The 17,180-nt window shown below is 29.6% G+C and overlaps 1 protein-coding gene across 1 annotated transcript; it reads left to right on the forward strand.

Annotated features, from left to right (window-relative positions):
* Window positions 1-14,616: 14,616 nt before the first annotated feature.
* On the forward strand, window positions 14,617-16,569 carry LOC113369864. The gene has a single exon (XM_026610497.1). The coding sequence runs from the start codon at window positions 14,617-14,619 to the stop codon at window positions 16,567-16,569; it is 1,953 nt and encodes a 650-aa protein (XP_026466282.1).
* Window positions 16,570-17,180: the final 611 nt, after the last annotated feature.

Raw genomic sequence — 17,180 nt, forward strand, 5'->3', positions numbered from 1 at the left:
ACTACTTCGGAACTGTGTGGTCACGTGACCATAACGTAAACAGTTATAGCATTGGATTATTTTGTTGTATTGACTCACCCGACACTTCACCGCATGTATTGTTACTTTCTCAGGTAACCTTTGGCCTCTGAAAGTTAGAACGCATACGGGCGTTTTTACATAATCGTTGTTTTGTTTTTTAAGAATTCGTTTGACTTCTAATATTTCCACTTCAGATTTTATATGTTTCAAAATATGTTCTTCTGATAGCTCGGTGTCTACGTCGTATATTACTCCCTTTTTTATTACAGTAGATAGTGGTATATATGCCCTTGCGCCGATCTCTGAGAATATATGGTCCACTACCAACTTATTTGTGAATTTGTAGTCATAACATTCAATTTTGATTTTGTTAATTCCAATAGCTTTAATTTCCTTAATATATTTGTCCATCTCTGGGTGCTTGTTAAATATCTTTCTTCCTAATGCCATGTGGTGTAGTTTGCCTATGTTTTTGTTCATCGATTCCACATAAATTAAAAATGGTCCTATGTCTTTTTCTGTGTATGACACTGTTTTAAATACTTTAGTATTTCTCGATTGATTATTTTTTTCATATGTATTCTCATTAATCTTATCGTTGGTTTTTAAATTTTCATTAATATTAATTACCTCATTATTATTATTAGTTTCTTGGGAAGGTTTGTCCTCTGTGAGATTTTCACTAGCACTGTTTTTCTCTCAAGTCGTTTCTAGATTTGTTATTGTTTTCATTGGCTTGCTGTTTAATACAACGTCACTTTCTTGCACTGAATTGTTTGTTTCTTTAGGTGTAACATCTCTATTTAAATTATTTAAATTAGCGTTTGTTTCAGTTTCCATATCTTCTCCATAACATATACGCAATGCGTTTCCTATGCACGGACCTAATTGTATTTGTTCACGGTCATCGTCGGGACCCTCTCCGTAGGGTCCGCTATCCATTGTATCACTATTTCAACTACCTGCTACGGATTATTCACTATTCAACACTGAGGTCTTTATCGTTCGAACGCTCGTTGCTGACTGATGTTAAAGAGATTTAAATTTTTTAAATACTACTCACGATCAAACGATAAATTATCTAAAGAATATTACGTGATTACCGAGGCAAATAAAATACTTTCATTACTAACAACTAAACAAAACTTAACAAAACTTTTAGCGAACGACAAATTAAATCTATATGATTCTAAAATATCTTATCTTTATTTTAACAAACGAACTGCTAAAACTCTAGATATATTTTGTAACATACTGATAGTTTTAGATTCAATAGAATAGTTTTAGCTAATAACGCTCTAAATAAAACTATGATTAAAATACTTATTTCGGAAGCTACTGCTTCAATATGATATGCTATAGATTTTTTATCATTAACACAAATTTTATTAATCCCCTCTCTCTACCTGACATAATAAAATAATTTCCTACCCTACTGTAGATACTAAGCTAGTTATAAGAAATTACTCATTCTGTACGTATACCTTGACCCGATCACATCTTATACAACTAACTAAAATTAAATACAAACAATTTCTGAACTAGTTATTTTTTATTCAGTGGTTTGTTATTTCAGGTCTGATATAGCCTTTTTAAATAATTAATTATATCTGGTCCTTCGAGGTAGTAAAGTGTCCGTGTGTAGTGATTTTTAATTGACTTTTTTAATAAACATTGCGCCGGGCGCTTACATGGGTTATTGTACTATAAATTTTGAAAATGACGGAAAATATTAAAATGTATGCAGTGGTGGAATTTGATAAAACTAAAAACAACAAAAAAATGGTAGAGTTAGTTCCAATTAGTTGGCTTAATGAGGATAATTCTAAGTGTTTATGGCTGCCAAAAAAAGATCAGAATAAGGTGATGAAGTGGGTGGAACTTGATGTAATAATACTTGACGAGGAGACATGGATAAAGTACCCAATCAAAATTATTAGCAAAGCTAGTGAGTATTTATTAGGGTTTGTCGGTTTTCAAAAACCGGTTTTTTGACGAAATTTATGAAATTCTAAAACCGGTTTTTTAGTAAAAAAAAAGCCGGTTTTTACTGTATAAATGTAAAATGACAAATATAGCCTAATATAAAATGTGATGCAGCGTTTTGATTCTTGGAATTATACGGTTTCAATAGCGTTTGGAATCTTATCAGTCTGCTATGGTTCCCAGAAAGGTTTTGTGTTATCTTTTGTCTAATGTATATATTAATTCTAATGTTTAACCGAGTGTTTATATTAATTCAGATCAATGGACTTCTTGTTTCTTTATGTGCAGTTTATAAGTTCAGTGTTCAGTGCCATTGATCGATATTTGATACAGATAAAATACAAAATGTAAGTAGTTAACATATTTTATTATTATAAATATATATATATATATATATATATATATATATATATATATATTTAAACTATTTATATTTTTGTAGTCTAAAATGTCAGACGTGTGGAATTATTTCAAAAAAGTAGACAAAGAAAAAGCGCGTTGTATTTATTGCAATAAAATGCTTTCTTGCAAAAGATCAAGCACAAGCTTTTTACATAATCATTTGAAAACAGTACACGATAAAAAAAACGAAAAAAAAATGTCGGATGACGGCTCGACTTTACAAACATGTACACAACCACGTATTTTTGATTTTGTGAAAAAAACTAGTTTAGAAGAAATAGTGTCAAAGCTCGCTGCATTAGATGGACTATCAATTAATTGCATAACAAATAGCTCGTTTATAAGAGAGTCATTACAAAAACGGAATTATTGCTTACCACAGAATAATTCTAGGGTTATGGAATTTATTTACAACTTTTACGAATCTATAAAAGATGAAACTATAAATGAAATAAACTGTATGAAAAATAAAGGACAAAAATTTTCTATAACTATAGATGAATGGACTAGTAATACATTAGCGTGCATCAACTTGAAAAAAAATTAATTTAGGATTAGCTCCGATATCAAGTACTTGCGATGCTAATCAAATTTTGAAATTGGTTTCCGAGAAACTAAAATCTTTTAATCTGGATTTACAAATCGATATAGCTGCATCAACAAATGATGGTGCTGCAGATATGAAAAATTTTGGCCAAATATCATCAACCATTAATCAACTATGTTATTCACATGCCATTCACTTAGCAGTTACAGATGTATTATATAAAAAAATATAAGTATTTTGCAAACAAATTTAAATCTTACGAGTGAGGATTCTGAAAGCGATCAATCTGATAATGATTTTCCAGAATTTGATACTCTTGACATAAACAATTCTCAATTGCCTGAATTATTAGATGATTATAAAAATATGATTTGTAAAATAAGAAAAATTTGCAAATTTTTTAGAAAGTCTCCGGTCAAAAATAGTTTTCTTCAGAATCAGTGAAACAAAAATACAAGAAAGAATGTAATCTTATTTTTGATTGTAAAACCAGATGGAATAGTTTAGAGGCCATGCTGAAAGAGTGTGTTGTTCTAAGTCTAAATGACCTAAATGCTTCCAATATGTGGCATGAAGTCGAAGACGATTATTACAAAGTAGTAGAGTTACTTAAAGTTTTAGGTCCGATAAAATTAGCAGCTGAAGCCTTGGGTAGACAAGATGCTAATTTGTTAACAAGCGAAGGCATATTAGAATTTTTGTTAAATGAACTACAAGGTTTGAAATCTGGAATTAGTCGGAAATTATTTCACACTATGTAGGCTCGGATTGAAGAAAGAAGAGATACATCATTAGTCACACTTATACTTTTTTTACAGAATGCACAAACTGCTTTAACAAAATCTTCCAATAAATTGCTTCCAATAGCAACGAAAACTGACATCATTAAGTTATCCGAACAAATATTATCAAAATTATATCAAGATTACTCTATAGATGAAGACATTGATATTCAAAAAAGTAATGAAAGCGTAATATCAGAGCCAAGCAATGTTTTATTGAAAAATGCCATGGAAGTGGCAATTAATAAATATTTAAAGGAACCGGAAGAAGTGGCTTCCTCTATACAAACTTTAAAAAAAGAGTTTTTAGCCTTAGAAGGACAAAAAACCTAGAATCATTATACCAGACTTTAAAAACAATTAAGCCTAGTTCAGTCGCAAGTGAGAGAGTATTTTCTATTTCGGAAAATATTGTTAGTAAACAAGGGCACGTCTAAGTAACAAGTCAATAGACGTGCTCAGTTTTTTGAAATCACATTTTATCAAACAAAAAAAATTAGAATTATTAAAATTAATTAATTGAAACTACTCTAAATAGAAAATACTCGCGGCTTAGCTTCATTGTTTTTAAAACTAAAATTGATATTATAAAGGATGTACCTAATATTTTTTTTAATTTAATAATTTTTTTTTTATTTTAAATTGTTTCATTTATTCGAAAACTTTCCTTTCACTATCATAGAAATATTTATATTCTTATATGTGAAAATAATGCATGAATAACGAATAATTATTTTTCAAAATTATTTAATGCATATAAACTATTATTTTTTTATCTAATAATCAAAATTAAAATAATTTACTATTCATAAAATTTAACAATAAATAATTTCAATCAAATACTGCTTAAAATCGCACTAAATTTGTGGATTAATTTTTTGTTATTAATAGAATATTCGAGCAAAAATTTATTTTCTATATAAAATTCGAAAACCGGTTTTCTGAAATGTCGGTTTTTGTATAAACTCTAGTATTTATGTACATCAAATACTTTAATTATAGTATTATCTCTCGAAATAAATTTTGCACAATTATTTTTACAATAAAAATAATTGTCCTCAATGTTGTTGAAATTGTGTAATATAATTTATTGACGTTTCAGAGGATTATGCCCAAGGATTACGTCGTTTAAAAAGATCATTTAAAACAAATGATATACAGACCACTGATAATGAATCAAACACCGAAAAAGATAGTGAGCCTGTTTTATTATATTCTAAAAATGTCTCTTACTTATTATCGCAAAAACGGCCTTTGAACAACAACAATAATGATTTAAATAATTCAGAACTCTCTGAAGGTAAAGTTGAATTTAGTGCAAAAGCTGCAGTTGATAGTACAATGGAACCCAAAGGTATTTCTTATTTTTTACAGTATTAGATATTACATGATTCAGATATCAATTGAAATATCATTCAAGATTTAGAAATTACGTGTGATTAATATTAATTGTAGCAATAAAAATTTTATGATATTCTAAAATTAAAATTAAAAAAAAAATTATTCTCACTCATATACTAAAAGTAAAATTACATTCACTCACACAGATTGTCTGAAAGCAAAATAACATTCACGATTAGGGAATGCAGTACCGATGGAAAATTTCAATAGCGGAAATTTTTCATTTTAAAACCGGAATACCGGTGAGTTACCGGTATTTTTATTATTTTAAACAAACGTAAACAAAATTGAAAATTACTAGTACAAATATAAAAAATGTATATACAACTACAACTATATTCAACTATACAATAAAAACAATAAATTTTTTTTTAAATAATAATTTAACAAAATTATATCGAATTTAATTAACTCATTATCACTATCGAGTATATTGAGTACTTTTCACCAAAAACAAACTTATGAGTAATAAAGACCAAAAACTCATAAAAGATCATATTACATTATTATAATAAACTGTATGGTCTGTATCCGATGTGTTGAATTAGCATAATATCCAATATTTTAAAAAAATAATTTTTCTATACTAATTTAAGTATCGGAATCCTTGTCGAGATAAATAATAAGTTAATATAATTGTTGAGTATTGTTATTTAAAACAATGTGATGCTTCTATAGTATTTTCAAACTTCGAAACGTTTTCGAAGAATAATATTTTTTAATTGTAATAAGAAGCAAAAATATTTAGTAATTATCATAATTATTATAAAGTTAGAAAAAAATAAAGATACGCAGGGGTGGCCTGTATGATATAAAATATTTTGGCGCAAATATCATTTAAAAAACTGTTACATTTTTACATAAGATGAAACAAACATCATTACCTATCAGTAAAATTCTATTTATTGTAACACGATATGTATCCCTTAGTAAAGCAATAAATATTCAGTTTAATGACGAGTTGAGATAATATTTTGACATTTGTGTATCCTATAGAATCACTTGAAGATATAGCTGTTTATGCGATTATGGAATTTAAAGATAAATTTGTTCCTAGAAAAAATACCGAAATTTTGAAAATTCAAAAACCGTGCGAAAGATATTGGTTGGGAATCGTGCTGATTAGTTTTTGGTAAAAATCGGCCGGGCCTTTTTCTTGTAATAAAGTGTTAAATTTTTTTTTCGGCGATTTTCATGATTTTTTTTTTTGGTGATAGATATCATATGATATCATATGATAAGACTATATAGTCTTCTAGATCAGGGGTCGGCAAGCTTTTAACTGTGGTGTGCCGAGCCACTCTACCAATATGATTCAGGGTGCCGCCTGAATTCTGAAATATATAACCAGGTTCTGTGGGAAAAGAATTATAACCAAATTTATCTTTTAAACATTTTTATTAACTAGTGGGGTGCATGGCATCGTGCCTTAATTCAAATTGCTAGAACTTCCCATACTGAAATTAAAAATCATGGTACTGAACCCCAAAAAAAATACACAAAATATGTACACAGTATTAAAATCTCTATAAAGTATCTGATAATTTGATGTACATAAGTCCAATGGGTGTAAAAATACTACAATGTTTATAAAAATACTACAATGGGTGTAAAATTACTACAATGTTTGTAAACAATACTACAACGGGTGTAAAAATACTACAATGGGTGTAAAATTACTACAATGTTTGCAAAAATACTACAATGGGAGTAAAATTACTACAATGTTTGTAAACAATACTACAATGGGTGTAAAATTACTACAATGGGTGTAAAAATACTACAATGGGTGTAAAATTACTACAATGTTTGCAAAAATACTACAATGGGAGTAAAATTACTACAATGTTTGTAAACAATACTACAATGGGTGTAAAATTACTACAATGGGTGTAAAAATACTACAATGGGTGTAAAATTACTACAATGTTTGTAAAAATACTACAATGGGAGTAAAATTACTACAATGTTTGTAAACAATACTACAATGGGTGTAAAAATACTACAATGGGTGTAAAATTACTACAATGTTTGTAAACAATACTACAATGGGTGTAAAATTACTACAATGGGTGTAAAATTACTACAATGGGTGTAAAAATACTACAATGGGTGTAAAATTACTACAATTTTTGTAAAAATACTACAATGGCTGTAAAATTACTACAATGTTTGTAAACAATACTACAATGGGTGTAAAAATACTACAATGGGTGTAAAATTGATATGTGGAACCAAAAGGTGAAAGGATAACGCATGCAATTTTCTTTAAACAATTAAATATTTCCGACAATGTCATCCAACAATTTAATTTTCCATGGAGTCGTCTTCCTGATTTTTTCGTAATTCCTTAAATTTTGTTTTCCATAATTCTAAAGATATTAGTTCCATAATTTCCATTTCAAAATAATCAACATTCAGCCACTCAAAAATTGAAAAATCAAACGGTATTATTGATGGATCTATGAAATCTGGTTTTATGAGGAAGGAAAATTTAGGCACATAAAGTCTTTGCATTTGGAAAATTCATCTTTAAGTGCTTCAATGTAGATTGAATTACATTAGCGAGCTACATTAGATAAGTAATTATATTTCAACATTTTTTCTTATTTAAATCACTTCGTCTCGATATATTTGCGATTGCCCTGAATATTTTGTAGAGTGCCATGCAGAACGCCGTCGCGTGCCAAGCTTGGCACGAGTGCCGTAGGTTGCCGATGCCTGTTTTAGATCATATTAAAATATTACGGCCCTACGACAAGACGTTTAATTTTGAAAATCCGAGCCGTTTCTGTGTAATTTGGAAAAAACTGTTAAACTTTTCGTCCACATTTAGGCCTATACTACCGATTCGATTTTAAAAAATCAAAAACTGTTCGAAAGATATTAGTTGGGAATGAGACTGATTAGTTTTAGGTGAAAATCTACCGATCTAACTGTTGAAAAAAAAATTTAAGCCGATTTCTGTGGAACTTTTTTTTGGTGATATATATCATAGTTTTATAGAACTTACTGAAATATTGCGGCCTTACGGCAAGTAGTTTAATTTTGAAAATTCATCAAAATTTGAGAAAATAGTTTTTTTTTACGTTTGTTATAATTAAAATTAGACGATTTACTTGGTATAACGATAGAGTACTTGGACTTTATGATCATACTAAACCATTAACACTATTCCTACCGGGACCGGTCAAATGACCGTTTTTGATTTTTCGATTAGTATTTTTCATATCAAACGTAATTGAATCGTCATCAAACTTTATGACTTTTCCTAATATGTGAGTATAAAACATTTTTCAATGTTAATTTGTTTTTTCAATTTTTATTTTTGGAAAAAAAATTGTATGCTGTCTTACCTACCGCGACCGGTCATTTGACCGGTAGTACGAAAGACGATGTTCGGATGGGATTTTTTGTAGTAATTGTTAAGAATATTTTGGAACTTACAAGAAAATGTAAATTCAGAAGAATTTAGACTGGTAAAAACTGCCTTCTGCAAATTTATATGCATTTTTTTCGATTCTGTATGCGCGGTGCGCAAATAAGGCAAGTAGTATAAATATTGCATTTCTACGGTATAAAAAGTGGGATTTCTCAATTTTCTCAATGTCTATGTATAGACAGATTTTTACGAAGGAATCTAAACAATAAATCGATAGGTTTTGTTTTGAATCCAAAGGTTGGTTCAACTACATTGACAGCAATCAAAATTGTTGTAAAAGACTACGTATTACTATCGACAAACATATATTTTCAATAAAGGTAAGGTGTAAATTCATTCAACATATGTTCAATAGTATTTAGGAAAACGTATAAATATTAGTAACTGTTCAATATACGATGTAAATATAATTATGCCCTGCAAATCGCACAAATGGGGTGTAAAATTTTGGTAACCATCCAGTATACGTAGCAAACTGAGATATTCTTTGAAGATTTATAACTGATGAAACCGTATTATCAAAATCGCTAGTACGACATAAAAAATATATAACGTTTTTACCATCCTACATATAGCTAAACTTTTAGTAAAAGAAAACTGATGGTAGGTACAATTGAAGCAATATAACAGCTATAAATACTGGCAGAACGAAAAATCAAAGATTTCAATACTCAAATAATATTTACAATTTTGAAAGATAAGAAAGAAGATTCTAATTTTCACTTACATACACATATGTTGAAAAAATTACACTAATACGGGAGTTAATTCTATTGGTATTAGCGTCGGGACTGGTGTAGATGCCATTCATAAAATAGTCATAAATTATTTGGTAAAATATGAATTTTAGAGAGAATTCATCAAGAATTTACATTATTTTGGATGTATTCAGGATAAATCCATTGTTGTTACATAAAGAAATTACGAGAAGACAATGTACAAGGCAGGAACTTTCTATTCCAATTAACTTGTCGTATAGTTCCAACAAGAATTCAGAAAAAAATCAGCTAAGTACAAGTACAAAACAGATTCCCTAAAAGAAACTATTCCAGATAATGCTTTAGAAAAATGATAGAGAAAACAAAATCAGCCAAAAACGTAAAAAATGCGTGTGCAGAAAATACACTCTAAGAAAAAAAATCGTGAAAAATTGGATAAAACAGTATAAAATGTAGAATTCGCATTATAAAATAAAAGAAATATATTGTATTTGTATTTATAAACTCTTAAACTAGCATTAACTCTTCATTCAATACTGAAAAATACCGATTTTGCATGACCGGTCATTTGACCGGTCGCGGTAGGAATAGCAAACATGAAATGTCGGTAGGAATAGTGTTAAAGTCCCACGGAAACTGGTTCAATTATACAAATTATTGTTTTTTTGAAAAGTTGTGTTTAGAAAATACTCCGAGTTAACGTGTTCGTTCTTTTTCAATTATGTGTTATAAATCCACTCGGAATACTTTTAATAATTAATAAATCTTTTTTTTATTGATTAAGTCGATTATTTACATTAGTCGGGAAGTTCATGTAACTTGCCTCAAGGCAAAATACCAATACCAACTAGTTTATTGTACAATTTCTAGATATCCAAAACTATGAGCAACTGGCGCTATTTTTAGAATTCATTTCGAAATACAATTCATCTCGAAATGACGAAATTAAAAAAAGCTTGAATTATACCATCGGACAGCAATTCAAAAAAATGTTAGAAATTGTACAGCAGATAGGATATGTCCTAAACAAGCGAAGAGCATGGAGTATGATCGGCGATGTTTTGCCCTGTGAAAGTATTGAGTCGTTTCTAGCCTTCGAGAACTCCTTGAAAGAAGGCGAGGAAAAACGAAATGCATTGGTATTTATAAAATTTAGATATTTTCTACAAATAAAATATTCATAAGTCATTAATTATTACTTAAAATTCACAACAAAAAATGATATAAATATCATTTACAAATATGGATTATAATTTAATAAAGGATTTATTCTTATAGACCGGCGTATTTCAAATGGTTTCGGCGGGTTGTACTAAGTATGTAGTAGATGTCCACAAAATAATGGAGAAAATTTTTAAAAAAGAAGTTCAGCTAGAATATAGCGGGTGTGGAGTAAAGTAAAAGGCAAGGGAAAAAAGTTTTAGAGAAACTGAAAGTTACAAAATTATAGAGAGTAAGTCATTGTTCTATTCAAATATTTATTTATATTAGTTTATTATTGTTTCAGAATTCATTATGACGAAATATAAATCTTCACCAGAAAAAAATGCGGTAATTTCTTCCGTTAGTGCTTTTCTGCCCGGAGCAAAAGACAGGGATGATGGACGTGCTCAGCGGAAGTAATTATACATGTACTATTAATAATAAAATTCAACTAATTCAACTTCATGTAATTTAACTATAAATATAAATCAAAAGTAAGTTATTGTCAATGTGTATTTTCTATTATTAGTATTATTAATTTCCCGTAGGGTAAGTTATTTTAATTGTCGAAAAATCGTAATTGAAAATTTTTGCATATCTTTACATTACAGAGGTTTCTTAGCATTTTGGCACACTTTAGAAAAAATGAGTGTGTGGGTGGGTGTTTTTTTTGGGTGGGTGTGGGTGTGTGTGTGTATGTGTGGATACAATTTTTTGTCGACGATTTTGGGCGTACGGAACAACCGTTTTAAATGATCTAAAAAAACCTTCAACTCGTAATGATAGAGAAAACTGGTGGTTTTTGACAAAGACAGGTCCAGCCGTTTTAGAGTTACGAAGCAAAATGTGCAAAAAATGGCAGAAAGGGAAAAGAATTTTTTTTAATTTTCATTTTTTTTTTTGAATATCGAAAATAATTCGAATTTTAATTCTAATTGTAGCTAAAGCTCTGTAAACATCTCATATATAATACTTTCAATAATTAATTTTAACTATGAAATACTGTTTATATAATTCTTATAAATATTAGACAATGTCCTTATTTTAAATCCAATTAATTGAGGTATTATATTTATTTGTTTCTTATTGGAGTCGTTAAAAATTCATTTTTTTGAACTGTCAAAACTTTGTTTATGATTAATTTTAAATTCAATAAGTCGCTTTTTTATTGTGATCATAATGGTTTGAAGTTTTGGTATCCGAAAAAATTTGGTAAGCTAATCAAATAAATATAAATTGTAAATTTATTTATCTAATTATTTTAATGAATATTGACAAATGACTTTTCACTTTTCATGTCAACATTTTGAAAACTTTTGACAGAAAATAACTAAAAAAACAAAATACTAAAATGACAAATGTTATGGAAAATTCGAGAGAAAAAATTTGTTTTTTTTTTCAAAAACATATACAGATTGGATTTTTATTTTTTCCCCTTCAAACAACCTCCAAATTGAAAAAAAAAACAATAAAAATCCAATAATTTTTATTGATTATGGATAACATGCTGTATATTATTTTGCCTATCTTTCCTCTGTTCAATAATTTTTTTTTATTATGGTTTTAAGTAAATAAAATGTACATAACATGTGTTATTCTTATCGCATAAAAAAGTGCAAAACCATTATTACAATGCACTTTTCAGTGCCATTAATATCAAATGAATTGCCACTTGCAGGAAATTGTCATTTGAAATAAAATTACTGCTTTGCAATCTGAACTCCTAGATGCTTCTTCTCTTATTGAAGGTTATTTAAAATGGTTTCATATAACTTTTACTTGAAATTTTAGACAAATTAATAACTATAAATTAAATTTCAGTGGATATATATGCGCACGTTCCAGATGTTTCAGATGTTCCAGATATTCCGGTTGTTCCAGATGTTCCTGCTAATGTACCTCATATTACTACAAGATGATCAGGTATTTCAACGTTTCTTGAAAAGATATATTTCTTATTTTCACTAATAAAATCATTCATTTTCTTAGATATTCGAACACCAAGGAAAAATTCCTTGACTTACATCACAATTAAAGAAATGTCATGATATAATTATGACAATGAAGAGAAGTGCCAGACGAATTATAAACAATCATGAAATTGCCAGAGCTAAGCTAAAGGAGGCTTGCAGTACAAACAACATGAAAGAAGTTTAAAATGTTGTCAATTCAATAACTGCGACATTGATCAAATGCCAGATGAAAAAACAGCCGAAATAGCCTGTTAAGAATTCATAAATTATATTATTACGAGTGTAACATGAACTATTTTTCATAAGGGTCGTCGTCTAGACTAGAATGTCGCCGGACTATGATGTAGGTGGTCTAAATTAGGTGGTCTAATGTCATTCACAGTTCAAGTGCTAGATGCATTTGTAATATAAGATATTTTTTACTTTTGATGTTAGTTGTATGTCTGGACTGTCTACATCGGCGTCGGTAATTTTATTTATGAGTCTGCAAAATGCCTTCAGATAATTTCAAGGAATCATCCTTCTCAGATATATTAAGTCCGAGAAATCATCCCCCGTATATGTAGAAATTAATGTAACCCGCCTCTTACGGGCGGGGCTAATATTGTTAATCCTAATTTTTAATAATTTTTATTTAGTATAAGTTCAGAGCTCAGCATAGAAAGACTAACTATCTGATGCCCTTATATTCAATATATTCTTTTTTTTATATAATAAACATACTAATATTAAAAGTCGCATTTTATTTATTCAATCACCGATCACACCAGCAGTTCCATTATAGAACAAATTAAAAGTGTAGTGGTTAGAATAAGTAAACGACAACACCGGTTTAGACGTAGAAGTAATTTTTAGGCTTCGCGCCTTAACATTGGTCCAGACGAACCAAATAATTAATTAGAAGATTTGGACCATAAACATTGGTTCAAACAAACCGGGTAGTTATTATTTGGACTTTTATGATCGTTCCAAATTTGAGTTTTTGGACTTCATAGTTAATTAATAAACCAGCATAATACAGTCCGCTAAAATATCAAAGTCAATTATTAAATTAAAATCAGATCTATAGTGCAAGTGATTAAATTTAATAATATTATAAATTTAAGGTGATTAGTTTATAAAATCACATATAAAAATAATAAATTCAAGTGAGTTATTATTAAATTAAGATCAAGTAAATAGAATGAAAATGATTAAATTTAATAATACCACAAATAAATGAATAAAAATCATTGATTGAATTTAATAAAATCACAAATCAAATTATTAAATAAAATACAAAAAAGTTAACCAACAAGTGTTAACACCGTGAGGACGCAGCAAACCGAACGGAACAGCTGAGATTCTACACAGGCAACAACGAAGGCACAGCGGGACAGCAAAAAAGGTCAGTCAAGTACGTTCCTCAAGGATTCCTTTATTGCTTAAATACATCCTTTTTTTTATATAAGTTGTTTTGATCTGTGAAAAAGATGGAATCGGTAAAATCATTAAAATATAAGAAACGCGGATTAAAAGCGCATTTCACAAGACTCGATAATATTTGTAACGCGTCATTAAAAAAACCGTTGTCTGAATTAAATGTTGAAATCATAAAGCAACACTTAGAGAGCTGGTCGTTTTAGAAGAAAAATATGAAATTGTTATTAATAATATGGCAGAAGCTTTAGATGATGAAGAAGAATCAGATAAATTATATGACGTTGATTTTCCGGTAGTCTTAGATTTAAGCGACAAATTAAAAAATACTTTAAATGAATTGTTGATTAAAATACCAAAACCCGAGTTAAGTAATAGTATTAGCGAACAAACTCAAATTTTCAATAACAATATAAAGCTTCCGAACATCGCTTTACCAACGTTTGACGGCTCCTATAGTAATTGGTTGCAGTTTTATAATTCGATCACGGCACTAATTCATAATGATACCAATCTTAGCAATGCCCAGAAATTTTACTATTTGAAATCTTGCTTAAAAAATGAAGCTGCAAACGTTATACATTCATTGCCATCGTCAGCAGTAAATTACGAGATTGCTTGGGAATTACTTAAAGATAGGTTCGAAAATAAAAAGTTGATAATTAATAACCATATTAAAAATTTGTTTAATCATTCGGAAATGAAGGCAGAAGACTTTAAAATGTTAAGAAAGTTAGTGGATAGCTTCAATAAAAATTTACGTTGTTTAGAAGCGTTAGGTGAGCCTGTCAATAATTGGGATTCATTGATTATATATTTAATGTTAAGTAAGGTGGATTCGGAAATTCGTCGCGAATGGGAGCTATCCAACAATAAAAGTTCGGACATTTCAAAATTTTCCGATCTGGTGAAGTTTCTGGATTATCGGTGCCAGGTTTTTGAATCGCTCCACTATGATAAGGTTCCGATTATCAAATTCCATAAACAAGTGCCATTAAGAACCGATAGAATTACAAAATCATATGCGATCTCAAACGCAATGCAATGTGTATTATGCAAGAAACGTCACTTATTATTCAAATGTGAGGATTTTAAAAAACTAACAGTGAAGGAAAGAATATCGCGAGCAAATCAATTAAATGTATGTACTAATTGCTTAAATACAAATCACCATATTGATAATTGCCCAGCTTCATTTCGTTGCGTAGTTTGCCACGAAAAACATAATACCCTGTTGCATTGCGAAGAGCCATCGAAAAAACCCTCAAATGATGCTGTACCTAGCACATCATTTTTTAGTAATGAAATTAAATCACACGTCTTACTTTCGACAGCGGTCATATCAGCATTGAATAAGAACGGCGCTTGGGTTCCAGCTAGAATCTTGTTGGATAGCGGTTCACAATCTAATTTTATAACGCAAGAATTTTCAAAAAAGCTTTCTTTAAAAACACAACCGATAAAGATGTCCGTTTCAGGTATTAGTCAATCTTTATCGGATGTTAGTCACAAAACAGAAGTTTCGGTAAAATCAAATATAAATTCGTATTCAAGCAACATATCATGTTTAATTTTAAAGTCAATAACAAGTCATATGCCTTCGGTTTCGTTTTCAACAAACATTTTGAAAATTCCTCGCGGTATAAAATTAGCCGATCGAAATTTTAATATCAGTGGTAGGATCGATATGTTATTGGGAGCAGGCTTATTTTGGAGTTTGCTACGAAAGGGATTTATTAAATTGCCCAATACTAATACGATCTTGCAAAATACTGCATTAGGGTGGATTATTTCGGGAACAATTCAATCACATGATTTAACAAATAAAACGTTTTGTAACTTCTCAGAAATTTCAATTTTAAATAATAATGTAGAAAAATTTTGGGAATTAGAGAAGGTTGAAAATGCAAATTGTTTTAGTGATTGTGAATTAGAATGTGAACGTCATTTTGTGGCACATACTAATAGAAATTTTGACGGACGATTTGTCGTTCGAATACCTTTTAAATATAATAAAATTGAATTAGGAAACTCGAAACAAATTGCATTGAAACGATTCGCTCTTCTCGAAAAACGTTTTAAGGCTAATACAGAATTGTTCAAAGAATATAAAAACTTCATAGTTGAATATCTAAAGTTAGGTCATATGCGAGAGGTTAATGAATTTCGAGAACCAACAAACGCTTATTATTTGCCTCATCATCCGGTGATTAAAAAGGAAAGCTTAACCACCAAGCTGAGGGTGGTATTTGACGCCTCATGTAAGACAAGTAACGGTCGGTCCCTCAATGACTTACAAGCAGTAGGGCCGACGATACAAAAGGATATCTTTTCCATTCTCTTAAGATTTAGACGGCACAAGTACGCTTTGACAGCTGATATCGAAAAGATGTATCGGCAAGTTATAATTCACAAGGATGATAGGAAGTTTCAGAGAATATTTTGGCGCGATAATTCTAATGATTCTATAAAATGTTTCGAATTAAATACGGTAACGTACGGTACAGCATCTGCTCCATTTTTGGCCATAAGATGTCTTGAACAATTGTGCAAGGAAAATTATGAAACTTACCCCATTGAATGCGAAATAATTAGAAAGGATTTCTATGTAGATGATCTAATTACCGGAGCAGATACTCTACCGCAGTTAAAAACTATAAAGCAAAATTTATGAAGATTTTAAATCAAGCCAAATTTAATCTACGAAAATTTAATAGAAATCACGTAGCCTTTCAAAGTGAAGATTATATCGTAAATTTCAGCGAGAAACAAATTAAAACTTTAGGGATGGTATGGAATTCGTACTCTGATAAATTTGCATATACAACAGACAGCATCACTATAAGTAATAAAATCAGTAAGAGGACAATATTAGCCACTACGGCTCAAATTTATGATCCATTAGGCCTGTTAGCGCCAGTAGTTATAATTCCAAAATTAATCATGCAAGAGTTATGGAAGTGCAAATTATCATGGGACGTAGAAGTACCATCAAAAATAACCAAAACATGGTCACAATTTTGTAATAATTTAAAATTTATCAATAACATCAATATTAATAGACATATGTATTTGCACCATCCTATCATTTGTGAATTACACGGATTTGCCGATGCATCTGAAAGCGCCTACGGTGCTTGTGTATACATAAAAACTATTAATAATAACATGGATTGCTCAGTACATATTGCAGCGGCAAAATCGCGGGTTGCTCCGTTACGAAACATCACATTGCCGCAGACAGCATCACTATAAGTAATAAAATCAGTAAGAGGACAATATTAG

The sequence above is a fragment of the Ctenocephalides felis genome, unplaced genomic scaffold, assembly GCF_003426905.1.
Source record: "Ctenocephalides felis isolate EL2017-DRISC unplaced genomic scaffold, ASM342690v1 CF-g0.4_SCAFFOLD_00085, whole genome shotgun sequence".
In the NCBI taxonomy this organism is placed as follows: Eukaryota; Metazoa; Arthropoda; class Insecta; order Siphonaptera; family Pulicidae; genus Ctenocephalides; species Ctenocephalides felis.